This window comes from Sceloporus occidentalis, unplaced genomic scaffold (assembly GCF_023333645.1).
Source record: "Sceloporus occidentalis isolate IW3139 unplaced genomic scaffold, rSceOcc1.0.p SCAF_16, whole genome shotgun sequence".
Classification (NCBI taxonomy): Eukaryota; Metazoa; Chordata; class Lepidosauria; order Squamata; family Phrynosomatidae; genus Sceloporus; species Sceloporus occidentalis.
The window spans coordinates 13,294,031-13,306,903 of NW_028316996.1; the positions used below are offsets into that span (position 1 = coordinate 13,294,031).

The following is a 12,873-nucleotide window of genomic DNA, read 5'->3' on the forward strand; positions in this document are numbered from 1 at the left end:
GAGGGAATTTGTGATGCATTCTATATATTTTTCTATGGCGCTATCTCTCCCCTTTTCTCTGTTTCTCTACACCCCATCCACTCTTGATTGTAAGTTTGAGATCATGGCTGTCTCTGCCAAATGTATGTGTCTTTCGTCTCAGTTCATAGCTGTGTAAATTATTGGTGCTGTAAAGGTAAAGATAATTGTACTACCTGTTTGAAGTCTGTCTGTGAATAGGCTGTTGTACCTTTGTTCCCCTGCAGGGTGTTATAGGAGTACAGCTGGTTGTTACCATGGTGATGGCCAGTGTCCTGCAAAAGATCATCCCTCACTATTCTCTTGCTCGTTGGCTTCTCTGCAATGGCAGGTAATAGATTTTTATTTTTTATTTTTTTTTGTCACTCACTCGTGGGTAGATAATGTGCTGCTATTCCCGATGCCCAATTTTGGGTCTAAAACTGATTTTATGTAAAATACATATTTACTAGGCAAGGTTACTTCAATGTAGCGTTTGTAGTTGGTGATTTGTGATAAAATGTATCCTCACGTAAGCACAGGTGGGCTCAGTCTGTGTCTGCCAGTGAGCTCATTTAAAGGGGAATTACAAAAATATTTTTTCTTTAAACATTTCGTATAGTGCTGTATACAATAGACTTGTGCAAATGGACCAAAAACAATTTGGGCAAACTTTTTGTTTAATTTTCGGACTATTCTCTCCTGCGTTTTCAGCTCAAACCAGATTCAGAAGGGCTTCGTTGAGAAACAAAATCTATTTTCACTCATCCTCATTCACTTCTTCATGCTCTCTCTGAATGTTTCCCTACTTTCTCTGTCAACCGCTTCCTTGTCCCTTCTTGCCCCGCAGCTCTGCTTTTCTTGCAGCTTTTTTCCATCCGCTGGTCCTCGTGTCTTCTTTCTTCGTCCCCTTCTCTGTGGACATGGCCTTCCAGTGAACTTCTACTGTGCCAAACGGGGAGAGACCATCCCTCTGGTTCTGCCCTTTTGCAGAAGTGCACCGAGAAGCCAGAATAATGCAGTTTAGTAAATTTGTCTTCATTATTCTGTCCTCCCATTGAACTTCCTCCAGGCACACACTCTCCCCGTTCCTCCAATGAGGCCGGACGCTCCATCCTTTTACAGAAAGTTCACCGGGAGTCCAGAATAATGAACACAGATTTGCTGAGAAAGAGAAGCTTTAAGTAGACATTCCGACAAAGTGGAAAAGTTTGGAACCAGAGCCGGCCTTAGGTGTTCTGGCGCCCCCTCCCCCATCCCAAAAAAAGAAAGGAATAAAAACTTGTAATAAACTCCCCTTTCTCACTATCTATCCCCCTGCCCCTTCCCCCTACTAAACTTGTTGAGTCCTGCAGTGGGAGCGGGAGGCGTCCGTCTTCCCGTGGTGCGCGCTTCACAGCGGCACCGCGATGGAGTCACGGAGAGTGAGGGGCGCCGGGGACATAAATGAAGTTTGTTTTAACTTTATTTGACATCCTCCATGTTAAATAACGTTAAAAAAAACTTTATTTAACATGGAGGATGTTAAATAAAGTAAAAAAAAAAAACCAAAAACCTGATGTTTTAATTTAGGTGCAGAGGGGGCGACGTCGGCGGACCCCGCGGCGGCGCCCCCTGGAGTGTGGCGCCCTGTGCAGTCGCACAGGTCGCACACCCCAAAGGCCGGCCCTGTTTGGAACTTTGTATTAGCTTGTTTTGGATCCCTACTCATTTTGTACAAATTGACAAAATAGGCAAATTTCGTTAACATTCTTACAGATCCGTAGATGTGTTCCAATATGCATTTTCCACAGAGCTGGAGGCTGACATTGTCAGTCATATGATACTTTAGCTGACCGCTGCTGAAACCCCACATTAAGCTGTGTGTTTGACTGTTCCAAAGAACCCATTTCTTCCGTAGACATGATTCAGGGGGTCAGGCTGTGTGATTAAGACTGAGATGTTCTAACGCAAGGCAGTATGACCTGGGGTTAGTGTGTTTTTGTAGATTGAAATATAGAACATATACAGGTGACTAATGTGAACTGACTGAAAACATTTAAAAAAAAAAAAACCTAACTTAAAAAAAAGAAGAAGAAAAAAAAAATAAAAGCAAACGACACAAGTTGAAAATAAATAAGGTATATTAAGATTGTGGCCACAGGAAAATACATTGGCGCTTTGGCAATTTGTGTATCATTACCTGAGAGGTTGAATAACAATCATGGAATAAACGATCAGACCAAATAGGTGATTTGAATAAAAATAAATATAGCTCCAATTAAATGAAATAAAATATATTCCCTCTTGCTTGTAATGTGCTCGATTTCTATCGTGTATTTCATTTTAGTACCATTATATTTGTGTTAGTGTTGCTCTACTTCTATTATAGCTGTGCAGACAGACTTATTACTTTTATAGTTTTCTTTTTTTTTTTTTTTAATTGATAAATTGTTTGGGGTGTTGAATATAATTGTTCTCCTGTACTTGGAAAGTACATGTGATTCTTTTTTGGAGCTTGTCCCTCAGCTAGACAGATCCATTCTTTGTAGCTGATTGTGTGTAAAGTTGGCCAAATGAAAATCGAATTTCATGTTTCTAATTTCCAATGAATTATCCATTTTTATTTTTTTTTCTGGATTGGATGATGTTGCCTTGTGAACCTTATTACATTGTATATAAATTAGTATAAGGCAATCATTGGCCAAAATATACCAAACTATATCTTTATAGTCAGATATAGTGTAGCTCTAAACTGCCTTGATTAAAATAACAGCAGACAGATGTCATTGATCTGAACAGTCTGCTACCGGAATGGTGTGAGCGTATTTTTTTTAGTGGAGTTAAGAAATATGGCTGCTAAAGTGGTCGATACAGCAGCAGGATTTTAATGAAGGTTTGAAGTTTCTTATTTTTATTTAGAATTTTGCTGTTTCATTCTGCTAAAGGATTCCCAGGGCCAACATTTGGTTTGGATCTAGGAGCCAGCTTTTTTTTCTTTGTTTTTTTTTTCTTCCCCAAAAATGTTGGGGTTTGTTGAGCCTTTCCATACATTAACACACTCTTAGCCTGTGTTACTGTGAGGTGTTAGTGAGCATAAGTTAACATTCTACGCTCATGTACACACGTGCTATCACCATACGCTAAAAAACACATACCGACCTACACACTCTTGCTAATGCCATACTGTAACATAAACAGCATACATGCTAGCACAACACTCTTATACACATACACACACCCACTTGGCCGAAACCGAAAATGACCCCCCCCATAATATATATATAAACTGCAACCACACGGCTATTATGCCCAGGCAACTAGTACATGCTAGAGTCTGGGCATTATAAGAGTGTGAATTCAATAACAATATTACTTATGATTGTTAGCAGCAATCACACTCCTCTCAGCCAGTACATGCTGGAATCTAGGTATGCCTGGGTTCTAGTATGTGCTGGCTGTCTGGGCATGATAGGAGTGTGATTGCTGTTAGACATATAGTCTATGTCTAACGGCAATCACACTCCTATCATGCCCAGGCAGCCAGCACATACTAGAACCTGGGCATATTAGAAGTGTGATTACAGGCTGCCTATGCCATGCCATGCCATGCCATGCCACACACACACACGCTTGCTCATACACCCTTCCCCACCCCCTTATCTGAACTGCAGATCTCTCACTTGTAGACTTCTGCAGAGGCCATGCTTCTTCCTCCTGAACAACTTCTCTGGCCCCGGCCGCAGGGGAAGAGAATGAACGGAGCAGAGTCATGTGATGTGCATTCATGTGACTCCGCTGGGTTCCTGCTTTTCCTGACCCGTACAAGAGACGCTGCTCGCACAATGTGCAACCAATGCGCAGGTACGCGACCAAGCGGTTTTTTTTTTTGTTTGTTTGTTTTTATTATTTCAGCATTTTCCTGATAATGCCCTTTTCGGACGATATATTTGGCCACTGATATATCAGTGCATCCCTCATATAAACATATATAAAGCTACACACTAACACTGTGGACACATACAATTTGGTACTGCAATACAGTAGATATACTGACTCTGGCACTATACATATACACATGCACACTGATACTACAGTATACACACACTCGCAGACTGACTCCAGCACTATACGTATACACATTGACTGACACTCCAGTATACACTGACTCCAGCACTATACATTAGAATCCCGCACTCTGTGCTTTCCTGGATGGGTGCGGTGAGGCATTATGTGACCCCGCTGGGAGCCTTGCGACCCTTGCTACACCACGCCCCCCTGGAAAGCTTAGGGTGCCGGATTCATGATGTCAACCCTGCAAAACCCTGGGTACCAGGAAGTGTTTTCAGTCAAAATGGCGATCTGGCACCAGGGGTTTGCTGAGCCCTGCCCTTATGTATTACAGTTTTAAAAAAAAAATTCTTGGTTTATACAATTTCTGGTTTTTTTTGTTTTTTTTTATAAAAAAAAAAAGAAACCTCTTTAAACCAAGGTCAATGTTTATCCCCCTCACTTAATGAGGTGACAAATGTTCTTGAGCTGATAGTGGTCCTATTAAGGAGGTTTTTTTAATCTGCTCTGTATGAGGGGGGGGGGGGTTTATATCAAAACTCAGCTTTCCTCTGTTTTGTTTATGTATTTTCAGTTTTATTGAACACTGACTTATTCACCTACCAAACATGCCCTTGGTTTCATGTTACTGTATTGCCATATAGCTAAGTGTTTGTTATTATTCAATTTCTCTTACAGTTTATATTGGTATCAGCATCCAACAGAAGATGAGCTGCGAGCACTTGCAGGGAAACAACAATTGAAAGGAAAAAACAAAAAAGATAGGTAATGTAGTGGTTACTCTTTGGATCCAGTTGGTCTCCCGTATGGTGTTGCATTACATAAACAATGGGAGGAAAATCTCTTGGCCTGTATAGATGTGGATTAACTGGAATGTTGTGTTGTATATTTATAAATAGCATTTTATTTAGGACCAGCTACATTCCTGATCTTGTTTATATTCGTGTAACGTGAAGATACCAATCTTCCACCATGCGACGCAGTTTAAACCTTTGATGCATCTACTTTGTTTTGCATTGTAATAGATATATATTTGTAATTTTATGCAGAAAATACAATGGTCACATTGAGAATAAGCCTCTAACCATTCCAAAGGACATTGATCTACATTTGGAGACAAAGACTGTTACTGAAATGGACACTTTAGGTAACTGTTCAGCGTGTATTTTTATGTCTAGATACAGTGTCTGACTGGTTGTATGAATAAAGTACATAAAATTAGAATTTTTGTTACTTACCTTTTTTTGCTCTATTGTAGCACTTCATTATTTCCCAGAGTACCAATGGTTGGTAGACTTCACTGTTGCAGCTACTGTGGTGTACCTAATAACGGAAGTGTATTACAGTTTGATGGCCCCATCCCAAGAAATGAATATCAGTATAGTGTGGTGCATGCTTGTTCTGGCATTTGCTATGTATCCTTGAACAAAAAAATACTAATTGTATTTTATACAATATATGCACTGTTGCTTTCATACACTTGACATGGCTGAATAAGATTTTGTGAGGTTATTATCTTCCAGTTAATCAACTTCTTCTCTAATGGTTTCTGCTTTTTAATAGTATTTTGAAGTTTGGTATTGTCTTTGATTTGTTTGTATTTGTGAGATTTTCTCGTTAAATGTACTGTAAAAGTACGCTTTTCCTTTTTAAAAATATTTTCCAAGACTGATTGAATTTTAGTTTTGCAAGTCAGCAGGAAAAAAAAGTTTGGTTTGCCCACAAATTAAGTCACAAGCTGCTGTTTTCAATATATGACGGCTCTTCAAATATTTTCTTTCTCCTTAACCACACTGTATACAGAAAAGTTCTGTTCTCTTTGACAACACATTACTTCAAAGTTCAAGATGGCGGAGAAAGATCTGTCTGCGTAACATTTGGATTTTTCTTTTTTGTAAAAGCGATGGCAATTCTTATAGTGACAGAAAACTACTTAGAATTCGGGCTTGAGACTGGTAAGATGCAGATGCTCAGAATATTAAGCTATAAAATGTCTTAGGTTTTTAAACACAAAGTACAGTTGTCTTTGTGGCTTGTTATAATGGGGGTATGTGTGTGATATATGTATGTATGTTTATATTGCACACACTGGTCAGCCATAACATTATGACCACTGTCAGATGACGTGAATAACACAGATGATCAAAGTTATTGTGTTAGGATCTGAGCCGCTTTGAAATGGCCAGAGTGTGATGGCTGGACGACTGGGTCAGAGCATCTCAGTAACTGCAGCTCTTGTGGGTTGTTCCCGGTCTGCAGTGGTCAGTACCTAGGAAAAGTTGTTAACCGGTGTCGGGGGTAGCCACAGTTCATTGATGCACATGGGGGTCAAAGACTGGCCCTTGTGGTCAAATCCAACAGACGAGCTACTGTAGCCCTGATAAAAAGATGTCAAAACACGCAGTGCATTGCCGTTTGCCGCGTATGGGGCGCAGACCAGTGAGGGTGCTCATGGTGACCTCTGTCCACTGACAAAAGTGCTACAATGGGCACATGGGCATAAGAACTGGACCTCGGAGCACTGGAAGAAGGTGGCCTGTTCTGATGGATTACGTTTCCTTTTACATCACGGCTGGGTGCGTCACTTACCTGGAGAACACACGGCACCAGGATGCATCCATTGAGGCCCCACCTCGCAACTTAAAGGATCTGCTGCTAACGTCTTGGTTCCAGATACCACAACACACCTTCAGAGGTCTAGTGGAGTCCATGCCTTGACGGGTCAGGGCTGTTTTGGCCGCAAAAGGGGGAACTACAGAATATTGGGCAGGTGGTCACAATGTTATGGCTGATCTGTGTGTGTATTGTATTATATATATATGTATTGTTTGTGTTTAAACAAGAGTAATGTCTAACTTTTTTTTTTTTTGCAAATATTTATTTAGACACATGACGTTTTAGATCAGAACGTGATTAGATTATGTACATCTTTCCTTCAGGCTTTTCAAAATTTTCAGAAAGTGCTGTGCAGTTTCTACAAAAACAAGGTCTTGAATCCCAGTAAGTCTGTTCAGTTCAGTTTTTACTTCCATAAGGAATCAATTTGAATGTGAAAGCTATATGTGGGATACATAGACTTGCTGCTATATCTGCACTCGTTGGCTGTTGTAAACAGATCTCAGTTGGATAAACCTATGATTGTGTTGGCGAACTATTTAGTGTTTCAAGATACAGAAAGGATATAATTATAGGCCCTAATATAAGTGTTGAATCATTTGGGACACTAGCGTTAGCATGTCGGTAGCTATGACCACATAGCTTTCTTCAATAAGGAATAAACAGAAGGGATATTTCAACTTATCCCCCACCACCTCCATGGAAAAATGAGAAAAAAAGAATGAGTTTATAGACTAGACGCCCCAGCTGCTGTATTACATGGTGTTTTTTTTTATTTTTAACTTCGTTGTTGCAGACTATGTTAAAATAGTTTGCTGTAATCTAGTTAATGTCACCATATTTGCTACACCAAAACTACTACAATTCTAAATAATCACTTGTCCACGCAGGGCCAGCCCAAGACTTAATGCCGCCTGGGGCGAAGTTTAAAATGACGCCGTCGGCGGGGGGGGGGGGTAGCGGCATTTTAAACTTCGCCGACGCCATTATCTACCCTCCCTTCCTATCATCTACCCTATCCCCCCCCCCTTTGTAATTACCTTTAAACAGTCCTGCTGCGAGTCTCCCTGCTCTGCCACGGTGGCGGCTTGTAATGCTGAGCGTCGGAAATTGACGTCACTTCCGGCGCTCAGCATTACAAGCCGGCACCGAGACCGAGCTAGAGGGCTCGCAGAGGGGAGAGAGGGATGCCGAGCGTGTAGGCGAAAACCACTCTGCGCTCCTCTCTCTCCTCCGCTTCAAAAAAAAAAAAAAGCGCTTGGGGTAGCAAAGTGGCGCCCCTTCAAAAGTGCCGCCCGGGGCAATTGCCCCACTCGGCTCCATTGTAGGGCCAGCCCTGTGTCCACACTCGCTCCCCTTACTAGCGAGTGTCAATCGGCAATTACTTCTATTGTGCAACATATTAAAGCTCCCTTTTTTTTTTTTTTTTATTCTTTCTTTTCTAGAGCTCCAGTCTCCAAGTTGACGTTCAAGTTATTCCTTGCAGTGTTTTGCGCTTTTATTGGGGCTTTCCTGACTTTCCCTGGCTTGCGATTAGCTCAGATGCACCTGGATGCCCTAAACCAAACAACAGAAAAATTTACACAGTAAGAACTTCAGTTTCATTTCCATGATTGACTCCTTAGATGTGGCTCCAAATTATCATTATACCTGATTTTCTTATGTGTGTTATTACATATATAAGCTAATTAGGGCTGCAACTAACGATTATTTTAATAATCGATTAGTTGGCCGATTATTTTTTCGATTAATCGATTAATCGGATAAAAAAAAACAATATGCAAATTTTTTGTTTATTTAAAATAATTTAATGAACTGGATGTTAAAAAACAACTTAAAATTTACATTAACATTCTTATTTTGTTATGATGTAATAAAAAAACAATATTTTCAAAGTACAAAAACCCAAACACAATATTTATGAAACAAAATAACCCCAAACATTCTGAAAAGAGGTGGACTATTACTGTTCAAGAAACTTTGCACCCGGCACTTTGCACCCAGCCCTGGCACTTTGCACCCAGCCCTGGCACTTTGCACCCAGCCCTGGCACTTTGCACCCAGCCCTGGCACTTTGCACCCAGCCCTGGCACTTTGCACCCGGCCCTGGCACTTTGCACCCGGCCCTGGCACTTTGCACCCGGCCCTGGCACTTTGCACCCGGCCCTGGCACTTTGCACCCGGCCCTGGCACTTTGCACCCGGCCCTGGCACTTTGCACCCGGCCCTGGCACTTTGCACCCGGCCCTTTGCACCCGGCCCTGGCACTTTGCACCCGGCCCTGGCACTTTGCACCCGGCCCTGGCACTTTGCACCCGGCCCTGGCACTTTGCACCCGGCACTTTGCACCCAGCCCTGGCACTTTGCACCCAGCCCTGGCACTTTGCACCCAGCCCTGGCACTTTGCACCCAGCCCTGGCACTTTGCACTGTGCCCCTGCACCCAGTCTCCAACTCTGCCCTGCCCCCACACTCACACCCTGCACTGCACCCAGTCTCCAACTCTGCCCTGCACCCAGTCTCCTGCCCTGCATCCCCACCCCCACCCTGCCCTGCACTCAGTCTCCTACCCTGGCCTGCCCCCCCCCCACTCTGCCCTGCATCCCCTGAAACCCCACCCCCACCCCCGCGAATCGCACTGTGCGAACGGAGCCACTCGCACAGAGCGAACCGCTCTGTGCGAACGGAGCCACTCGCACAGAGCGAACCGCTCTGTGCGAACGGAGCCACTCGCACAGAGCGAACCGCTCTGTGCGAACGGAGCCACTCGCACAGAGCGAACCGCTCTGTGCGAACGGAGCCACTCGCACAGAGCGAACCGCTCTGTGCGAACGGAGCCACTCGCACAGAGCGAACCGCTCTGTGCGAACGGAGCCACTCGCACAGAGCGAACCGCTCTGTGCGAACGGAGCCACTCGCACAGAGCGAACCGCAACTAAAAGAAGGCGCGTGTAGCGGAAGCGGGGAACGCTCGCGGAGGTAAGTAAAAGGAGCCGAGTGCTCCAACAACTAATCGATCACTCGATTAATCGATAACGGAAATCGTCGACAACGATTTCCGTTATCGATTATCGATTTTATCGATTCGTTGTTTCAGCCCTAAAGCTAATAGTCTAAGGATAGCCATGGTTCTTCACATGCACTCCAGTAGGTGATTATGTACTTTGGTAGCTGCTTTGAGGTCAAATTGTGGAACATAGCTGTGGTAAACTGGAATGTGTTGGTGTCTGACTTGTGCAGCATAGGTGCATGTGTTGCAGATCTGTAAGTGGCCTAAAATGTATATTCTCTTCTTTACAGGTTTTTGCTTCACATCAACTTTTTGGCTCCTCTTTTAATGGTTCTACTGTGGGTGAAACCAATCACCAAGGACTATATTCTGAATCCACCACTTGGCAAGGAAAGTGTGCCTTTGTAAGTTTCACTTTCTAAAAAAATGTTAGTTGTGAGAGCGCCTCTATTGGGTATATTAAGTACATTTTAGAAGGTTGTCAAATAGTGGTTTTTTTACTAACCCCTAGCCCCCATTCCTTCCTTAGAATGACTGAAGAGTCCTTTGATACATTACGCCTTTGGGTCATCATTCTGTTGTGTGCATTGAGATTAGCTGTGATGAGACATCATCTGCAAGCTTATTTAAATTTGGCACAGAAATGTATAGATCAAATGAAGAAGGAAGCGGGAAGAATAAGTACGATGGAACTACAGAAAATGGTGAGATTTACAATACCTATCCATATTTAAGGGAACACGTTAAGATGATTGTGTGTTTCTGAATATGTTAAATATATAAATGCATTCACCCATGCACATAAAAGGCTAGCTTGAGAAGCCAATTATACTGTCTTACTCATTGAGTAAAACAATGTTTTGGTGGGGAAAAATAGGATAAGAAATTATATATTTAAGATACAGATAATGTCCATTACTCAGATCAACGTGTACTGAAAGGATTATGCAAAATGTATTGACTAACATAACAAATATATCTATTAGGTCTCACCTTATGAGTGTACTAATGGGAACTCTCGTAGTAGCTTCCTGTTCTCAGAATTTACCTAAGAACAGGAATATAATTTGCTAATTTCAAAAATCAGAACGTGATTGAAGGTGTTGGATGCAAATCTGAGTGGTTTCCCTTAGACCACACTAAACTATATCCTAATCAACTGACTATTTATTATAGGACTAATCTTTCTTTCTTTCATGCTAATCATGTTTATTATTGTAGGGCTGCAACAACTTATCGATAATGAAAATCATTGTCAATGATTTTCATTATCGATTAGTTGATCGATTTACCGTATTTACTCAAATATAAGTCTAGGTTCTTTCAGAGCAAATGCTCTGAAAAATACCCTTTATCTTATATTTTGAGGTCGTTTTATAATCAGACTTCAAATAGAGGTCTGACTATAAGACTAAGCTGCAGATCCCCCGCAGAGCTGCAGGGGACCTGGATCCTCCTCTTTTGCAGCTGGTGGAAATCTGCGCATTGTGCGCAGACAACCTCCGCGGCTGCCAGTCAGAAGCAGAGGTTGTCTATGTGCATCGCACAGATGTCCACCAGCTGCCCCCACTAGACGCCAGGGAGTCTAGAGCATGGGGGGCAAGTCTGGGAGGTAGGTTGGCAAATAAAAGGAAACTACTTTTTCTCAATCGTAGTTTTATTAAATATGAAAAAATATTATGCCAAGTTTCTGGAACAGTGATAGTCCACCTCTTTTCAGAATGCTTGTGTTTTTTTGTTTTTTTTTTGTTCTGCTTTTTAAAACGTTATAAGGTTGTGTAATGATTGGTAATGTAATTTTGATAAAGTTTAGAGAGACCAGGGAGGGGTTTCCGATGTTAGAAATGTCTTGAGGTACTTGGAAACCTATGGTTTAGGTAATAAAAACCTAGTTTGAGAAATAGTGTTTGGGTTCTTGTACCTTGTAAAATATAGCTTTTATTATGTCAGTAAAATAAGAAGGCGATTAGAGAAATGCCATTGTGATAAAGAGATAAAAGCGATGTGTGCAGAGTACAATGACACATGTTAATGTAAAAAAAATTTATTCTGCTGTTTTTAACACCCAGTTTATTTAAAATGATTTAATGATCAAACAAATCTAAAGAAATAATCGTCCAACTAATCGATTATGAAAATAATCGTTAGTTGCAGCCCTATATTGATGCCTTACTATTAACATATTTGGAGTGTTGTCTACAATACCTTTTTTGGCTATGATCGGCTAGTTTGTCAACTTTTGCCATATTTCAGTTTGATTTCGGAATGTTGCTGAGGTGGTCTTTAGATATTTGTATGTTGAATTTATTATTTATTTATTATATATCTTGGTTTCAGGTTGCTCGGGTGTTTTACTATCTTTGTGTTATTGCTCTACAATACGTGGCACCTCTGGTAATACTACTTCACACAACTCTGCTACTGAAAACACTAGGTATGGCCTATCAAATACTTAAACCAAATTAAAGAAAATTCAAAAGTTGAAAAAAACTGTACTTGTATTGGATTAAAAATGAGATGCTCTGCTGTTTAAACTATTATGCAAAAAATGGTTTTAAATAGACTTCTTTATATTGATATGTACTCTAGCTCTGTTATCTTACCTAAGCTCTTTCACAAACTCCATGACTCATTATCATGTCTCAATAGGCAATCATTCATGGGGCATCTCCGAATATACTGGCACTTCAAACGATTCTGCACAGGGATCTCATTCGGCATATTCTGAACTGCCATGCCCCGATGAAAAGATGAAGGCCACAGTTACTCAAGTCACAATGGCACTTGGTGGACTCAAGAACATTTTCACGCCTCTTCTGTTTCGGGGACTCCTGTCATTTCTTACCTGGTGGATTGCAGCTTGCCTTTTTTCTACAAGTCTTTTTGGATTGTTTTACCATCAATATCTAATTGTGGCATGAGCCAGACTTCTTCATTATCATGTTCACAGGACCAACTGAAGAAAAGCTGCCATGTCAAGAGCACATGTCAAGAAGCCAATCTATCGGTAGCACTATGTTTTGATTCAATATTTCCTCTGGAATCTCAGGGTAAATGTATATAATCACTGTATGTGAGTTTAATCTGCATTACCTAGGAGGAAAAAGACCTAACTGCTGATGTAGTCCTACACAAAGTACTTGGCTTTTCTATTTTTTCTTTCATCTTTTTAAAAGGAAGCGTCCCAGATGAACTGCTCTTT

General features: G+C 41.5%; 1 protein-coding gene across 1 annotated transcript; it reads left to right on the forward strand.

Moving 5' to 3' along the window:
* The first annotated feature begins 275 nt into the window (after positions 1-275).
* Positions 276-12,592, forward strand: LOC149303047 (transmembrane protein 161B-like). The gene is made up of 11 exons (XM_089481801.1): positions 276-349; positions 4,726-4,812; positions 5,097-5,194; positions 5,306-5,462; positions 5,851-6,002; positions 6,987-7,047; positions 8,109-8,249; positions 9,962-10,075; positions 10,201-10,375; positions 12,009-12,105; positions 12,321-12,592. The coding sequence occupies exons 1-11, from the start codon at positions 276-278 to the stop codon at positions 12,590-12,592; spliced, it is 1,428 nt and encodes a 475-aa protein (XP_089337927.1).
* Positions 12,593-12,873: the final 281 nt, after the last annotated feature.

What these genes read in the sequence shown, in the direction of transcription:
- LOC149303047 (XM_089481801.1), top strand. Translation starts at nt 276, where the DNA reads ATGGTGATGGCCAGTGTCCTGCAAAAGATCATCCCTCACTATTCTCTT. An exon ending in CTTGTTCTGGCATTTGCTAT is followed by an intron (nt 5,463 to 5,850) that starts GTATCCTTGAAC and finishes CACTGTATACAG; the next exon opens with AAAAGTTCTGTTCTCTTTGA. An exon ending in AGAATTCGGGCTTGAGACTG is followed by an intron (nt 6,003 to 6,986) that starts GTAAGATGCAGA and finishes TCTTTCCTTCAG; the next exon opens with GCTTTTCAAAATTTTCAGAA.